Source organism: Neurospora hispaniola, assembly GCF_033458365.1.
Source record: "Neurospora hispaniola strain FGSC 10403 chromosome Unknown B0T23scaffold_4, whole genome shotgun sequence".
Classification (NCBI taxonomy): domain Eukaryota; kingdom Fungi; phylum Ascomycota; class Sordariomycetes; order Sordariales; family Sordariaceae; genus Neurospora; species Neurospora hispaniola.
The window spans coordinates 3,550,129-3,567,073 of record NW_026944409.1 but is presented as its reverse complement, the minus strand read 5'-3'; the positions used below and the strand labels follow the sequence as shown (position 1 = coordinate 3,567,073).

The following is a 16,945-nucleotide window of genomic DNA, read 5'->3' as shown; positions in this document are numbered from 1 at the left end:
ATAATGTCCATACTTTATGTGCTTTGTTTTCGGAACTTGATCTTAAACATAACCGCTGTATTCCTTGCTCAGCATAGCATAGCATAGCTTAGCTTAGCTTAGCTCACCTAAGCTTTAGCTTCAGCTTATCAAGGTACACCAAGTAAAGTAAATTGTTTTGAAACATTTCCGCAACTCCTCCTTTTCAAACAATGGAACTCTGTCTGTCTCCCTGATTCTGAGTCCGAAGACGAATTTATCATTATGCTTTCATCAATATAATTAACCATGCAATCAACATGCATACCGTATAAGCTCTGTCTGAGTGTCTGTTTGTATTCTGCCTGCCTCTTTACCCCTTCTTGTCCCTCTCCATGTCACACTTGTTCTATACACTTTCAAGAAGACGCAGTCCAAGTCAAAGTCAAAGCTAGACGATACAGAACACAAAAAGGAGAGAGAAAAAAAAAAAAAAAAAAAAAAAAAAAAAAAGGACATTTCCGCTTCTTCGTGGTGGTATCCCTCCCCACTTCTTTTGGATGAGTCCGATATCCTTTTAGCCCCTCCCTCTTCTCTTCTCTTCTCGTCTCTTCATCATCCGAACTGAAGTAGCCCGACATACGATCTTCGTTGATCTCGGTTTCTCTTTTTATTCTCATTGGGAATCCACCCGACTCCTACTCTTATGCAAAATCGCAATGAGTTTACACAGAAAACAAACGCTAGCCGTTGATCGGTAAGGGCAGTTCGGCAGTGTCTTTGCGACATAATATAGTAAAGACAAACGAGCAGCTTTGTGTGTGTATATCAAGTTTCCGAGAATACAGAGAAGAGAAGAGAAGAGAAGAGAACAAAGTTGGTTTGGTTAATCGAGTTGATTTTGTCTGTTTTTTTTTTTCGGGCGTGGTATCTTTTTCGCTGTATCATTTTCCCGTAAACCGCTTCCCGCCGGGCACCTGATCTTATGCATACGGAGCACCAAGTCAATGTTGGGCGGGCACTGATTTATGATGCCCTTCACCCAGGGCATTGCAGATGAAATCTCAGCCCCTGCGTGTCACTTCCTTCCTTAGTGATCTCTCAGCTTGACACTCCTCATCTTTCGACGAAATCATTCAGTGGCATGAGAAGATCTCATCTTACCCCGCCTGTCAGACCACCGCTGTAGCTTCCTGGTACATCTAGCCCTCTTGGAAAGCCAGCGGGTGTCATGGCGAGCTTTGAGAGTGTCCTATAGCTCCTCCTCGTCCATCTCACCACCCATCGTCTGCGGTAGAGGCGTCTCCGCGGCTTGGGCGAGTATCCCATTAGGACCTGATGGCACCGAAGGCACGAAAGAGCTGCCGCCCAGTGGCTTCACATCACTGCCCACGTCGTCTACGCTCGCACGAGCCTTCTTCATGGGACTACCCACAGCGGCGGCCTCGCCGGTTAGGCTCTTGGGGAATAGTGATGACAGGCCAGCGGTCGTTCCTGGCGCGCTTCCGTTCTCTGGGGCGGCACCTCCAGCTTGTGTACCAGTGGTGCTGCTTTGACCCGCGTCGTGAGCACGCTTGAGCTGTTGAGGGTGTCAGTTCACTGAAAGTTGACACTAGAAATAAATACCACGGGGCCACACACCTTTATGCGATTTACTCCATCCGCCAACTCTCCAGTAAACTTGACGTCCTCTGGACCCTGCTTGGAAGGGTCGACATTGTCTTCGTCATCAGCAAGCATCTTGTCGCTGATATCGTCGTCGTCATCTTCGTCATCGCTATCTTCATCCATGGCACCGGCCTTGCCATTGGTGTTCTTGCGCGACTTCTTCGGCCTCGGCTCTGCATCGCGATCACGGAACGTCGAGAAGCCCACGGTACCTTGCTTCTTTAAAGGTCCCAGGCTGGAGAAGTCGAGCTGTGCGGATCGTCGCTTGGCGGCAGTTGGACTGGTAACTTGCTGCTTCTCGGAGGCTAGGACGCCCATCTTCTGTAGTTGGCCTGTAATCAACGTGGGTCAGTCTACTGTTTGTCTTTGTGCTTTGGTTATGGGACTTACGCTCGCCGCGGTAGAAAAAGGTAAAAACGGCATAAGGCTTCTCTGGACCGTCAATACCGGTCACTGTCTGGGTGCTAATAGTTTTCGGATCAAGTGTCTTGGGCTTTGCAAAGCTAGTGGTGTGCTCCACATCCGCATCGATCCCATTGTTGCCGCTCTTGGAGCCGCCTTCCTCGTCATCGTCATCATGGGCGTCAAACTGGGGACTGTATTCTCCCTTTTTGATTTCACCAGACGCAATAACGCGGAACATGGCCACCTTAATCTGCCCAGTGGCCTCGGGGGGCTCGTCGTCATCCGAGGAGGAAAGCGAGGCATCTTCGTCTACGGCCTCGACCGGCCTGTCTTCGGATCCATACCTAAGGGTACCCTGCAGACGGCCCGAAGCTGCGTTGCCCTCGGAAATGGCCTTTTGCCTCCTACGGCGCTTCTCGAACTTTTGCCTGCGGCGCTCGAGCTTCTCGGCGGCGTCATGGCCTTGGAGATCCAGGCCGTTAAGCCATCTCTCAAGACCGACCTCGCGGAAGAGGAACTCGCGCTCGGCTAAACCTCCGCCTTCAGATGGGGGTACCTGAACCCACCTGCTATTGACCCAGGTTTCCTCGCCGGGGCGCAATAGAGTAGCTACTTCTTCCTTGGCCCTGCCGTCAAAGTAAATGTAGGCAGCGATGGTCTCGTTCTCACTATTCGTCATAGGAATGTAAGGAGCCACAACGCCATGGTACTTTCCGCGCTCGCCCGTGCTGGTGGGCATGGTGCCGACAAAGGCCGGCTTCGGATAGGGATTGTTCTCCGTGGCCTTGGGTGTCGAGTAGGGTATCGCCAGACCCGGGGTGAGCAGGGTGATGGAGATGGCGAACTTGGCGGCCTCGGGCTTGCCAGAGTCGGGGCTGATCTGGGGCTGAGGTACGGGGATGTAGGTGTTGATTCGCGAGACGCGGGACTGTTTCTGGATGCCATATTCGGGTAGGGGCGCTCCGTTGGCGTGAATGCTCACGGCAATGCCCTTGAAACAGGGCATTTTGTCGGTTGTCGTGCCTCGGCCAAGGGCCTATGTTGTTCTACGTGGGTGGACCTAAGCGGTTGATGTTGTGGGTTGTAATGGCACGGCCGGTCTCGCGAAGGTGGGAAAGCGGGGGAGACAGGGCGCGGGCACGTCGGCGGTGGTACGATGTTGTAACAAGAGAATGTATTCTTCGCGTTTCTACTGGTATAGCTGGTAAACGAGAAAAAGAGGCAAGCTGGGTGGTAGCTAGGTAGGTAGGTAGGTATGTTTATGTTTATGTTGTTGCGTAAATGGAGGGGCGTTGGCCGTGTTCGTTGCTTGCTGGTCGCTTGTTGCAGGCAAAGTGACGACAGAAACAGGTGTAGGTATCGGTAAGGGTGGGACGGATGGATGGGTATCGCTGGTCGGTACAGATAAGTTGTAATGCCTAACTGCTTGTCTGGAGAATGGAATGGGGCGGCGGCCCGCGTGCGTGACAAGAAGGCACGAGACGGGTCTGGTGGGCGCGCTTCGTTAGTTGTCTTGCTGGTTGGTCTACTTCTGCGATGGACAGTGGAGGATTGGATAGGATAGCAAAGTGGGCGCTGGCAGTAAGTGTTGAAGGAATGGAAGGGGTGCGAGTCTCGAGTTGGAGATGTATGTACACTTCTGTCTCCTTCTCTTTCGGGAGTAGGTAGGTAAGTACAAGCTACAGGCAGCGGGTTCGATTAAAACAAGAGGTGGAGAGGGGTTGGGCCGGTCCACGGTTCGCGCTTGACACGGCCACCGACCAAAACGAGGCGGTTAGTTGCTCACCTAATTACCTTACCTTACCTTACCTTGCCTGCCCTTGAAAACAATGAGGTGGTGCTAAGTACGGCAGGACTTCACTTGCACAGGCAGGCTTAAAGTTGGAATTCAATTCCTCTTGCACACCTTGGCAATTTCAAAGGTAGGTAGGCTACCTAGGTTTTATCCCATTTCGAATTTGCCAGATCAACAAGGAAACGCAAGAAACTCGAAGGTGGCCGATGCCGTGCTGCCTGCCACCTGACACGAACGAACCTGCCCCGAGCGCCTACCTATGTAAACTCACTCCCGTCCCAAGCTCACACAGCGCATGTCATTGTCCTAAAGCTCAGAAAAGAGAAATTGGATGATTTGTTCGTAACAAATCATTGATTGGTAGTAGTAGCCTACCAGTAATCATTATTCAGCGAGAAAGGCACCGTCATCGGTCCATTCGCAGCCTCAGCCAGACCAGGAAATTACAGATGTGACGGTTTTAATATGAGTCGGTTGAGGCTGAAGGAATGCCATTCAATCAATCAATCAATTTGAGCAGCAGCAGCTGGGGAGGGGACGACGAGGGGTCACGGTCGGTCGGTCGGTCGGTCGGTCGGTCGGTGATTGTCATCGATTGATCTGTTCTCAGTTTCTGGAGGGGAAGGGGATTGATTCCGAAAAAAAGTGGAGACCCCACCTCATCGTTTGTTAGACGTAGGTCGTTGATGACTTGGAAGCACGGGCCAACAATGCTATGCTGCTCACTCACTCAAAAGGTCAAGAGCGCACGGACTCTTCATCAATTGTTCCTCGCTTCATTCACGCACTCCTCCCTCAGAAACAGCCAAGCAAGCGGCTCGCTGGCGATGGATAATCACAGGTCACACAGCGAAAGCGCCCCGCTTTGGGCCTTTTCTCCTTTGCGGCTCTCAAGGCTGAGGTGGTCGTCGATGACAGGTACCAGATATCGCCAACAAGGTAAATCGAGATCCGATGTGTTGGCGTTAGGCTGATAGATAGAACTGTGTGTATCTGCCCAACATACACATAAGTTGATTCAGCAAAGCAAGGGGATAAATCATTGATCACATGTCAAGTCGTTGCGTTCGGGAGAAACATATCTCGATTTGGAGCAGACGGTCGATAGCTACGGTAGTCGTGATTGCTTTGAGCCAAAACGTCAACTTGTCGGATCATATAACTGAAGCATACGAGAATAAGAACCAAGCAATTTGTTATTCTGTACTGTCCCAAGCTCCAAGTCCTCCACAAGGTAGGTATGCTCCCAAACAATTGAAACTCCATCGAATAAGAGAAAAACAAAACGCCATCCATAACCATATGTAACCATACTTTCCATCCCTACCCCCCCAAAGTCCCAAGCCAGCCTAACAAGCCCTACAATTGCGTGCCTTCTTGCGAGCAACAGGAATCAGAGAACCATAGTCCGAGTCCTACTCCTTTCTCCTCCTCCTAGCCGTCAATCCACTGCTACTGCCACTGCCCACCGCCGTCGTGCTCGACACATCACTATACCCACTCGACCCAATCCCCGAATCCAGAAACTCGTGTCCAGCCTCCCTCACGCTCGGCAAGTGCACCGGCAAATCATACAAATCATCATCTTCCTCATCCTCCTCTTCCTTGGTCACCGCCCCACTCTTTTCCTTCTCTTCCTCCGCCTGCTCCTGCTTAATCCAAGGCTCATACTTGAGCGGCGGCGCCCCGAACCTGCTAGGGAACGTCCGCTCCGTGTCCGACATGCTACTACTCTCACTCGTCTCATGCTCCGGATCATAGCCATCACCCGTTCCACTGCCCTCATGTAGTCTCGCCTTTCTCTTGCCCTTGGTATCCCTCCCCATTTTGCCCTCCTCCCCTTCCTCTTCCACCGCACCGCTGCCGCCCTCCAGCATCCGACCCAACAAATACCCCCCAACCACCCACGCAACCACCAACGACACCATCTCCCCCACCCACACCGCCCACGTCCCCACTACAAAGCTGATAATCCGATGATGGTACATGAACCACCTCAGCCCGCCCAGCTTGGCCGTCATGGTCACTTTGGCATCATACACCTGCAACTTTTGTCCTGCCTGCACCTCCACCAGCAAACTCGTCGGCGACCCATCCCCCACCAACCCCAGCCTCGCCGCGGCCCTACCGCTGCGTCTAGGAAACTGCACCTTTTCCGCCAGCGGCACTTGCAGGGTAACCATCTCGGCGTGCTCGGGAAACAGGACGTGGTACCCCAGAAACATGACGCGCTTCGCTTGGGCTACCAGCGGGTCAATGTAGGGGATCACGGCTGCGCGAGTCGAACTAAACAGGATCTTGTTGCGCGTCAGATGGGAGATGGGGTCGGGCACGGCGGGCGGGATGGGCGTGATGAAGGACGCAATGTCTGGCCCGCCGGGTTTGCCGGTGAGAGGATTGTCGGGGTTGAGAGGCGGGACGGGAGGTTGGATGACGCGCTGGATTTCGGGAGAGCCGTTGAGGAGGTGCAGGGCGACCATGAAGTTGCCGGTTTCGCGGTAGACGTTGGTGGGAGAGCGGGGAAGGTTGAGGGTGACGGTGATGTCGTAGGGTTGGTTGGTTTTGATGTTGTAGGAGGTTAGGGGGGAGATGCCGTAGGGATTTGGGCCGTAGCTGTTTTGGTTTGGTTATCTTGTTAGTTTACGAGGGTTTTCGGGGTAAGGGAAAAGTGGGGGGGGGGGGGGGGGACAAACCCATATTGAAGATGTAGAGGCACGGTGGTGACCTGGGCGGGTAGATATCTGTTGTACCAAGAGATGTAGATGATAATGGCCATGCCGTAAAAGATGATGGACGCGGTGGTGCCTAGAATTGAGTAGATGACCGTCTTCTGGGTGGTCTTGGAGGTGAGGATTTCGTAGGCGAGATCGCATAGGGCATCTTTGATGTCGCGCAACTGTTGCTTGATCTGAGTATAGCTCTCCTGTGATTTGCGGTCTGTGTCAGCGCTTCGAAAGTGTCCCGTGGCTAATCAATCAATCAATCAATCAATCAATCATCACCAGCGACTTACAGAAACAGTGCCCAGCTCAAACTTGTCGAGCTCAGTATCGTCGTGGGCCGACATGGCGAATGATGGTTACCGGTGGTCGATATCGCCGGTTCGGGTTGATCTCTACACAGTCATGGGAGAGGAAAGAGAGTGAGTGAGCGGGCTCAGATGAGGGAACAAGGGATGGATGGATGGTTGGAACGACTTGTGATGGGGAAGATCAAATCCCACCCCAATATAGGTCGTCTTACTGCCCAGTTTCACATGTCGCGGGGAGTTCTTCCTCTCCCAAGTCTAAGCGAAACACCCAACTGAAATGTCCCCAATTGCAAGAACCGAGTTGGGCTGGCCGCTGATGTCACCAGGCGGGTACGTACCTGCTTGGCAAATGCCGGTTAAACTGTAGTCAAAGGGTTAGGGTAATGAGTGATGCATCGTTTGTTTACTATCGCGAAAGGGGTCATTGTGACAATCGTCAGCATACCTACGTGTAAAAAGTACCTTTCGATAGAGAGCATAACCGAATCCACTGAAAGACATGATATTCAGCATTCACTCTCCACATTTCCGTACCTACAAATCCCATTCTCTCATGGTATTTACAAATCTCAACAACGCCTCAAGGTATCCTGCTATAAACGAGTCAAGTTCAACAAGAAAAGAATCCAACATCAACAAGCGCTGGCTATGCATACACTCTCCCCTCACAGCACCTGCAAGTAATTGCTCGGCACCAACCCAACCTGTCCATTTCCACCATGCACCGTTGCCTCCCACCATCCATCATCCTGATGTCTCAGCACCGCCAGGATGTCGCCCTTGGCAAAGCCCAGCTCTTCCGCAATGGCCGCTTGGTACATGTACATCGCTTTCGCTGTTTCATCATGACCGTTAGCATTCCAATCTCTCCAATAATTGGCTTGCCATAGAGATAGAAAATAGAGAGAAAGAAACTCACCAAAATGAAGAATAACCCTCCCATCCCTGGTATACTGCCCCTGTCCACCTCCCGGTGGCGCCCCTCCTCGTGCCGCATCCACCACACTCCTACTCCTCCCGCGTCCATGCACTGTTCCGCCGCCGCCCGCCATCATTGAAGCCGGAACCATCTGTCCATCACCGTAGAAACTCATCCTTGTCCCCGTCATCGTCTCTCTATCTGGCCTACTAGATTGTGTGCCATACCGTCCGCGCATCGAGCTACCGCTCGTGTACCCATCATCCGGCTGCCCTTGCGCACCCGGTCCGTAGTGCGCCAATTGCATATGGTTTTGTGTATGGTCGAGACTCGATCCCGGGCGGTTGACTCCGCTGGTAAAAGGCGAAGGAGACACAGACCGGGCCATGTCCACCGGTGACACGGCGCCGCTCCCGCCACCAGCTTGGTACATGGTGGATGAAGACCCGCGGTAGTCCATGCTTCCGTGGCGCGTGTACTGCGTGTCTGAGCGACGAGGTTGTTGGCCTTGGGCCGGGATGCCCATGGGGCCCATGGATTGGGAGTGCGCGTGACGGCTGTTCATGCTCCCCGGGTTCGAGGAGCCGCCGTAGGGGTTGGGCGAGGCGGAGCGGTAGCCGCGATCGTCGGGCGCGTTGTTACCGGACCAGCTGCTGCCATAAGCGGCATGACTGCCGGGTCGAGGGGAGGCTGCACGAGAGCCAGGGCGGGGGCTGGCAGCGCGAGGGATCTCGGTGCTCCCGCCGCGGGAACGGCTTTGGTAGTTGGCGGAACCGGAACTGGACCGTTGGTCTCCTGCGCTGGAGCTGCCTCCGTTAGAGAACAGACTCCGCGTTTGGGCTTGGAATTTTTGGCTGGATTCCTTCATGGCTCGGCTGGTGACAGCGGGAGGCGGCACACCAAGACGTGAGACTGGTACCATGGCGCCTTGCATGCCGTCGTAAGATGGCGGAGGAGTGGCACGCGTGCCGTTGCTGGCGCCGGGGATAACGGGTGGCAAGCCCAAGTCACTGTTGCTTCGGCTGTGGTGCATGCTGTTAGAGCTGGCGTTGCGACCACCGGGGGAGACGTTGCCGGATTGCTGAGGACCGCCAGCACCAGGAGGAGCAGGAGTGGCGATTCCGTGGTAATGATCGGCTGACATGCGGATAGACATTTGCTTGTTCATCTCAGTCCGGCTCGTGCTGCTTTGGTTCCCAGTGTTGCTGGTGACGCCCTTTAACTCGGCCAACGCCAAGGCAATGGGATCATCGTCGGGTGCCGGTTGCTGTTGTTGTTGCTGCTGCTGACCCTTCCGCTTGTCAAGCGCATCGACCGCAAATACGTTTCCACCAATATTCAGAGCCAAGCTGGCATTAGCAGCAATGGGATCAGGGCTGACGGAACGTTCAATGCCGAGAGGTATGTTGTTCTCCTTGGTGGGACTAGCATTAGTCCGGGGCGTCCTGTTGCCCATGCTACTACTCTGTCCACTCTGTCCTCCATACCAAGTCTGCCTGCTCCCACTGCTCCCAGTGGCCTGCTGCTGAAGTTCCTTGGTACTCCTCCTCCTGAAAGGGCTATTGTTAGCGAAGAAACCACTCTTCCTCTTGGGCAATTCCTTCTTCTCGGGTGAGGCCGAGCCAGACTGTGCACCATTAGCGGGAACCAGATCGAGCGGGGTTTGCGGCGTCTGTGGTTGCTGCTGTTGTATTTGCTTAACAGGTGACATGGGTCCAGACTGTAGAAGCTGTTGTTGTAGCTCTTCCAACGTCGATTCGCTACTCTTGTCTCCTCTGCGAGAGGGACGGGCATTAGTGCTGGTTGATGGCACTGCGTTAAAATCAAGATCAGAAGAAACTGGACCTGGGGGACGACTGAGCAATGCCATGCCGTCCAGCGGGTGTGGACTATGCGGAATATGAGTAGAATCAGTTGCATCATACTCAGCGTTGTTGGCGGCGCGCGTATTCTGCGGAGCTCTTGCCACCTGCTGTTGCTGCCTCCGCTGTTCCTCGTGAAGGCTGTGCTGCGTAGTCCTCCTCTGCTGTAGCTGCGGTCTTTGTTGTACCAATTGTTGCTGCTGCTGCTGCTGCTGCGGTGGCGCCGGTTGTTGTTGTTGTTGTTGTTGTTGTTGTTGGGGAGGAGGGGCTTCAATCTGTTGTTGCTGAGGTGGCATCGTCAGTGCCGCTGCCGGAATGGTTGGAAGTTTGGACGGTGTGGCCGTGGTCTCGCGACTGCCGTTAACACCCACAGAGATATCATGGCCTAGCGTCTTCAACAAAGCATTGTTAGGATCATGGTGCGACTCGTATGTGCTAGGCTGTGGCGATGACGAGCGGAATGCTGGGTTGATGCTCCTGGGGAACTGGGCAACCGAGAAGGCGTCGGAATCTGGCTCGACCGAGATCTCGGATTGTGCATCGACATCACCCCGGCAAAAGTTGATGTACTTGGGAGGATCCGGAATTTCCTGACCGGTGCCCTTCTCCTTGATGAAAGTAGCAATATCCTTCTCGACCTCCATCTTCTCCAGTGACAACCGGATCTTCTCGCACGAGGCGTCATCGCTGACGCAAACCGTGGAGGCAATGTTAGCAAACGTCCAGAGACTGCTCTTGGTAAAATCCAGTCTCTCCTCCTCCAGGTCCTGGAACTTGTCAGCAGCGGCCTTCCATTCCTGGTTCCAGCGGGCGGTCGTCTTTTCGAGGGCCTTGACGGCAGCCTCGTAGTCGGCGTTGGAGCTGGCGAGGCTGATCTGTGTCTTTTCGAGTTTAGCCTTGTTCTTGCGTTCCTCCTGGCCCATGACCATGTGGCCCTGGGCGAGGTATCCCTTGATCTTGAGAGATTCCTGCTCATAGCGGTCTCTTGTTTTGTTCACAGCTTGGGTCTGCTGTACCTTGACTTTCAGCAACTTTTCGACGGTGTTCTGGACGATCTTGCGACGCTCCTTCATGGCGCCGGCGAAGGCAACGAGTGGTTCTTCGAGTTCGCTCCTCATCTGGACGGCGATGGCCTGGTGTTGCTTGCCCATGGATTCCACCTCTTGTCGGACGGTATCAAGGGAGAGTTTTAGGGTGCCAGTCTCTTGCGAACCGAGGGATTTGCGACTTAGATTGAGGAGCTGTCGGGAAAATTCCTCTTCGATCTTTGCCCGCGCTGTTGTGTAGGTAGTCAAGGTGTTAGTGCCTAGCTCTGTCCCGGGTTCCAGATGTTAACTTGTCTTGAGGCATACCTGTGTAGAAGCTCTTAAGCTCATCGCATGTCGTTTTGGCAGCGGACATGCGCTCGAGAAGAGGTTGGACACCCGCATCGTCCTTGCCCCAGAAGTTGTTGGCGACTGTATTTCAGTGTCAGTTAGTTTTCTCCCACCACCAATCATTCCCAATGTTTTCCGAGGAAGGCTCACAGGATAGCGCCACAGCCGGCGCTTCGCTCGTGGCAGCCGGCATCGCGCCTCTATTTCACACGATTAAAACAGGGCGCAGCTCGCGGGTATCTCTTTTGGGTTTGTTGGTGTTTGTTTTCTTTCCCGTCTCCCTATCGCACGCAACTCTATGCTTTATCGGTCTGCTTCTTTTGGCGGTGAAGAGTCCGTTCCTGCGTCTGGTGGTCTGGTACCTGCGTCTGGAGCAATTCCGAATCGTCGATCGTGGGTCGTCCAGACAGTCGTACACCAGGTACAATACGTACACCTGGGCCTATCCACAGCGGGCCGATGAGGCGCTTGTCGAGAAATGCCCAACCTCTTCGTGGACTCGTTTTCTCTTGATTCCTGTCTCTTGGGTTTCGGTCGGTCCGATTCGTTGTGACGTCGATGTTGTTTCGTTTCCCTTTGCTGTCCAACGTTCTGCCGGCCAAGTCCCTAGATCCAAGTCCCGGGCAGTGTTCAGTAGTTGTCTGTTGGAACCTAAAATGCCCCCTGGCCCTGGTTTACCGTCGCTGTCGAATGCTCCACGCTGCAATGCTGTACTCCGCCAATTCAAGGTCAGCAGTCGAACCATGCAAATGTTGGGTGCCTGGCGTATGTTGACAGCGCCGTCTTGAAAAAAAAGAAGAATGAATGATGGAATCGCGTCGCTGAGGAAAAGAAGGGGTTCGTTGTGCTGGCCGAAATAGCAAAAGCAAAAAAAAAAAGACAGCAGGGTACTTACTTCGACACCTGGCTTAGGTACCATTCCAGAAACCAAGTTCCATCAGGCTCCTCGACAGCTTCCAGGTGACTGATTGCCCGCTTCAGGTTCCTGCCAAGCACCAATTGGGTTGACAATTGTTGACTCTGCACTGGTTGCGGGGGGCAACAGGACGCTCTGCTTGGTTGGGCGGCCCCACGCTTCCCTGGGAGTGTCCGTTTTGGGTTCCATCCAACGTCAGGGGGGGTTGTTGATACTCCCTGAAAGGACAGCCCCTCCCCCAGGCTCCCTGGTCTCTCCATCCCGTCTTTTGTACCTCTGTGCGGGACGGCGCCATGTCGTCGTTGTCGTCCAGTTGGGCTTTGGATGGTTCAAGTTTCGAAGGCAATTTCTGGAAGCAAGGTCATTTCAGCCATTACCATGAGGGGATTGCCACAAGTGTCCGATATGGACCTTGATCGTTCCACGTCAGGTACCTTGGGCAGGTACGAAAACTCGGAATGGGGAATCGGGGAAATGGTTGCTTTTCCACGTTATGCTTTTCTGGAAGTTCAGATGGGAAAGAGTCAATGCTGATGTCATCACCCCGGCTCGAAATTCTCTCTCACGAAAAGCTCATCCACCGGATACGATACAAGTACGCAGGTACACCAAAGGACACAACAATGAGCAAGACAGGACGGATTATCAGTGGGTGAAATCATAATACGATCCCAAGTCGATTGACGACAACAAGAGAAACATCAAGTCTGCTCCGTTCGTCTCAAGTCCAAGATACTCTTCAACCTCAATGTGTCCTTTGCTCCCCATCCCCCCGGCCCGGCCTCGACATCCGGTCTAACTGCTACATACCACGCCCACGCCCTCTTATCCAGTTCAGCAGCCGTAAGATGGTCCCGCCAGCTATCAAACAACAACCTTAAAGCGCCCAGTAGCAGTCCTAGATTTTCCTCCCTCTCTGCTTCCAGCTGCTTTTGCGTCTTCCTGGTCTTTGTCTTTTTCTTTGCCGTCCCTCCTTCCTCAGTCTCCTCACCAGCATCAGCAGCCGAAGCCGTATGGAAGCTCCTCAACAGATAGTTCCTCGCCACCTCCGGCTTATGAATCTGTATCCCCACCACTCCGGTCCCATAGGTAGCCTTTTTGCCGCCCATAGACGTAGACGTAGACGTAGATGTAGCCGAAGCCCCAGAACCCCTGTTCTGCATCCCCTCAATATCCAACCCCCAAACCGCCTCCCCTCCCGCACTCAACACCTCCCCGCCCGCCTTCCTCCCCCGCTCATTCAGCGCAGCAGTCACCACATTCCTCATCAACCGCCACCGGTCGGGCCCGAGCATCGTCCCGCCGTACCAGCGCGTCATCACCACCAACGAGTCTTCAATGTCCAGCTCGCGCAGGATGCGCAGCATCAAGTCGCCGGCGCCTTGCTCGCCGTCGTCAAAGGATCTCTCGATGATGCGGTCCGGCATCCTGGCGTCGCGGAGCCGGTAGGCCCACGCGTTGTGGGATGCTGATTCGAGGTTGGGGTGCTTGCGCATAAGATTGTTCAGGAGGACTTTTTCTTGGGCTTGCTTGGTGATTTTTGTCGAGTGGGCGAGGAATTTGGAGTCTTTGGAGGTGACGGGAAGGCCGGACGAGGACCAGTGGATGTCGTCTGGTTGAAAGAAGGGGTGGACGCTTTTGGGTGGTGGTGGTTGTGATTTGACGTCTTCGTCTTTCGGCTCTGTTGAGGATGACTGCGCCGTGGTGGTCTGTTGATTTTCTTCGGCGGTACTTCCCTTTTCCTCCTCGTCCTTCCACTCGTAACCCCCTCTCTTTAGCACGGGAACCTCCCTCCCCATCACTCTCACTCGTGGCTGGCCTGAACCAATCAACCCTTCATCTTCGGGATTGGGTCCTTTGGCAGCCAGACCAATGCTCACGGCTTTTGAGCGCGAGTTGGCGCTGACTACAGCTTGTCCCAGACTCAATCGAGAAGAAAGTGGCTGCTCAGGCATTGTGTAGCGCAGTAGTTCGACGGCAAAGGCAAGAACGAGGGGGGCGCGGTTGGTCTCCAGGACGGTTTGCGAGATGAGCTCTTCGTCTAAGCAGATGGGAAGTTCGAGTGAGGCTTCCAGTTCTTGAGGTGTGAGCTCCTCGCCGAAAGCACGAGAAGGCATCAGTGGATTGTCGTCATGTCTGAGGCGTTTGGAAGGCAAGCTTGCGGTTGATAACGGGGCACCTCGCTTGGTACCCGCTGGGCCTCCGGCGCTGGCTCGCTTCATGGCTGCTTTGCAGGCATTCTGAAGAGACTTTGCTGTCTTTTCATCGTTCAAGGCTGTTTTGATGGTGTCTAGAGGAGCCTCGGCTATTTGTTGGATGCTAGTAACGTGTAAGTGACCATGTCTGAAAGAAGTGTGATATCATCCCGTGATGCTGGTTTGGTGCTGTGAGCATAGGAAACGTGAATATGGAAAATGCGACTGATCTACCTCCTGATATCAACTGCTTGTAGAGACTTGATCTGGGCCATGGCTTGAAGCATTGGAGTCTTGCGGCCAACCGTGAGGAGCCGCAGGAGCTCTTGGAGGTCTTGTTGTGCTGACATGGCAGCTGGTGTGTTTCTTTGTACTTTTGCTTTCGATTATCCCTCTAGTGAAAACGCTGAATTTTGATACCAAATTAAGAGGAGAGAGAAGTGCAAGTAATTGAATGTTTGTTGTCAAGATGATGAGTGGCCAAGGTGGTGACGATCCGGGCATCTGGGACGAGATCGGGTTGCACCCCCGGGCCTGTTCCAATAGCGTCACTGCAGGGCGCACTTTAGTGCACCGGCGGATGCTTGGCAGCCATTACAGAAAAATGTGGAGCCTCTCATCGAACACCAGAACGACTTTCGAAGCTTCCGAATCTGCGATCTTCTTCAACCTAAAACTCTGGGGCTTCGAGTACGGGAGCTAGCCTTTTTGGGAACAACGGCTGCTGAGGCTTGTGACTCTGAGACATGCAATAACAATACGGAATACACTATACCACCATCCTCACCAGCCCGGAGAGGAAACTGAGATCTCTCAAGCTCCTCCCTCTCAACTCACGCACACCATCACCATCACTACCACCAACCACCATGGCAACAAGGATACCACTCTCCTTTAGGGGAGCCTCCCAACGCTCATCTCACCTCTTCCTTATATCCAACCGCCTCACCCTCACCAGGGCCTTTACAACTACCTCTCTCCTCGCCAAGTCCAAAAAGCTCCCTCCGCAACCCCCCAAGGCGTCCAAGCTATCCAGGCCATCCACAACCGCCCAACCAATCCCAGAAGTAACCCCCGAACCACAATCAGAAGAACCTCCCAAATCCAACTCCAATGCCCAGGACCTCGGCACCCTCCTCCAACAGCGCAGATGGCCCCTCCTCTTCTCCGGCCTCACCGCCCTGATCATGGGCGCCTACATCTCCATGCTCATCGCCTCTCTCTCTCGGGGTCCTGATGCCTGTTCCCACGTCGACCCCGCGACCGGCCAACTCCCCGTGACCGGCCGTCCGCGCGAGCTAGACTCTCTGACATCCAACCCCGTCGTCAACGACCGCATCCTGCGCGAGAAAGCCATGGCCTTCGACAACGGGCTCAACATGCCCGAGCGCGTCATGGGTATCCGGCTCCTAAGGAAATGGCTGGGCACCCGCGTAAAGGGCCACGTGCTGGAGGTGGCGGTCGGCACGGGCAGGAACCTGCAGTTTTACGACTGGACCGAGGTGGTCAAGGGGCCGGTTACCGGGCGGGAGTTGACGGCGGAGGAGAAGGGGGAGGAAGAGGAGAAGGCCAAGGAGAGGATCAGGAGCGTTTTGGATCAGGGAGGGAAAGATGAGGAGAAGAAAAGAGATAAGGATTGGGTGGAGAAGATGAAGATGCCGGGCGCGCTGGAGGGCGAGATGCTCACGTTCACGGGAGTGGATATTAGCGAGGGTATGATGGGCGTCGCGAGGCAGCGGTTGAGAGAGAATGTCCCTGGAGGAAAGCAGTTGGTGCCCAAGGGCGCTTTTTTGACGTCGAGGGAGGCAAGTGAGAGCAGGATTGGGGAGGGTAAGAGGGGTGAGGGGCAGGAGGTGCTGCTCAGTACGCTGGAGGATAGGATCAGGCTGGTCAGGGCGGATGCCGAGGCTAAGCTGCCTGAGGCGCCTGCTTATCCCGCAAGGGTTGGGGGTGAGAAGGAGGGCAAGTACGATACTGTCGTCCAGACCTTCGGCCTCTGCTCGGTTTCTAATCCGCTTGCCTTGCTGCAAAACATGGCGGGTGTGGTCAAGCCGGATACCGGACGCATCATTTTGCTGGAGCACGGAAAGGGTTGGTCGGATTGGATCAATGAGAAGCTGGATGCTTGGGCACCTCAGCACTTCAGCCGGTACGGCTGCTGGTGGAACAGGGATATTGAGAAGTTGGTGAAGGAGGCGGAGCAGAAGGTGCCTGGATTGGAGATTGTGAAGATCGAGAGACCTGGGTTCTTCCAGGCCGGCACTACTGTGTTGGTGCAGTTAAAGGTCAAAAGCCAAGGGAAGTAAAAGAAGAGACTACACGTCGCATAATCCCTCTGCATCCTGGCTGTACCGTTGTATATATATGTGTATAGTGTTCCTGTATGTGTATAGGACGAGTCCCGGTTGTTGCTGGTTTCAATCCGCGGTACGACCGGCGTCAACCAGTTGCCCCCGCCCGCTGCGGCGAATACGTCGTACAAGCTGGAATCCAGAAGCATTCATGCCTATTGAAATTTAGGTACGAATTTGAGTCGGTCTTGCCGCAGTGTCCCTTCTGGGCGATTCGGACAATATCTCCACGTGGATCTTGCGAATCAGAGAAACCATCTTAAGATCAGCTTTTCTCGTCTAAGCTTCCAGAGAGCACATTACAGAAAGTAAGAACTCCCCCATTTGCATTCTTAGCTTCCGTACCCAATTCAATACGATCGAGACTCACACCGAACACGCGTGTGAACCTACCTATCATAGCAAGGGCAGGATAATCTATTCCTTGAAAATGTAAGGCACCTACCCAAATCTTGAACTGTCCCAAAGG

The 16,945-nt window shown here is 54.0% G+C and overlaps 5 protein-coding genes across 5 annotated transcripts; 1 reads left to right on the top strand and 4 right to left on the bottom strand.

Moving 5' to 3' along the window:
• Nucleotides 1-1,210: 1,210 nt before the first annotated feature.
• Nucleotides 1,211-3,037, bottom strand: B0T23DRAFT_315803 (uncharacterized protein; the record flags this gene model as incomplete). Its single annotated transcript, XM_062834882.1, has 3 exons — nucleotides 1,211-1,537; nucleotides 1,600-1,958; nucleotides 2,017-3,037. 3 exons carry the CDS (start codon nucleotides 3,035-3,037, stop codon nucleotides 1,211-1,213), a joined length of 1,707 nt encoding a protein of 568 aa, XP_062693340.1.
• A 2,150-nt stretch (nucleotides 3,038-5,187) lies between these two features.
• On the bottom strand, nucleotides 5,188-7,102 carry B0T23DRAFT_152041 (putative adipose-regulatory protein-domain-containing protein). Its single transcript, XM_062832552.1, has 3 exons — nucleotides 6,840-7,102; nucleotides 6,520-6,749; nucleotides 5,188-6,439 (listed from the first exon to the last, which is right to left on the bottom strand). Exons 1-3 carry the CDS (start codon nucleotides 6,891-6,893, stop codon nucleotides 5,242-5,244), a joined length of 1,482 nt encoding a protein of 493 aa, XP_062693339.1. The 5' UTR covers nucleotides 6,894-7,102; the 3' UTR covers nucleotides 5,188-5,241.
• Nucleotides 7,103-7,522: 420 nt separating this feature from the next.
• Nucleotides 7,523-11,207, bottom strand: B0T23DRAFT_429105 (uncharacterized protein; the record flags this gene model as incomplete). Its single annotated transcript, XM_062840170.1, has 4 exons — nucleotides 7,523-7,692; nucleotides 7,777-10,914; nucleotides 10,991-11,095; nucleotides 11,165-11,207. 4 exons carry the CDS (start codon nucleotides 11,205-11,207, stop codon nucleotides 7,523-7,525), a joined length of 3,456 nt encoding a protein of 1,151 aa, XP_062693338.1.
• Nucleotides 11,208-12,193: 986 nt separating this feature from the next.
• Nucleotides 12,194-14,618, bottom strand: B0T23DRAFT_453869 (uncharacterized protein). Its single transcript, XM_062841190.1, has 2 exons — nucleotides 14,360-14,618; nucleotides 12,194-14,249 (listed from the first exon to the last, which is right to left on the bottom strand). Exons 1-2 carry the CDS (start codon nucleotides 14,473-14,475, stop codon nucleotides 12,632-12,634), a joined length of 1,734 nt encoding a protein of 577 aa, XP_062693337.1. The 5' UTR covers nucleotides 14,476-14,618; the 3' UTR covers nucleotides 12,194-12,631.
• A 139-nt stretch (nucleotides 14,619-14,757) lies between these two features.
• Nucleotides 14,758-16,707, top strand: B0T23DRAFT_358870 (S-adenosyl-L-methionine-dependent methyltransferase). Its single transcript, XM_062836210.1, has one exon. It carries the CDS (start codon nucleotides 14,995-14,997, stop codon nucleotides 16,429-16,431), a length of 1,437 nt encoding a protein of 478 aa, XP_062693336.1. The 5' UTR covers nucleotides 14,758-14,994; the 3' UTR covers nucleotides 16,432-16,707.
• Nucleotides 16,708-16,945: the final 238 nt, after the last annotated feature.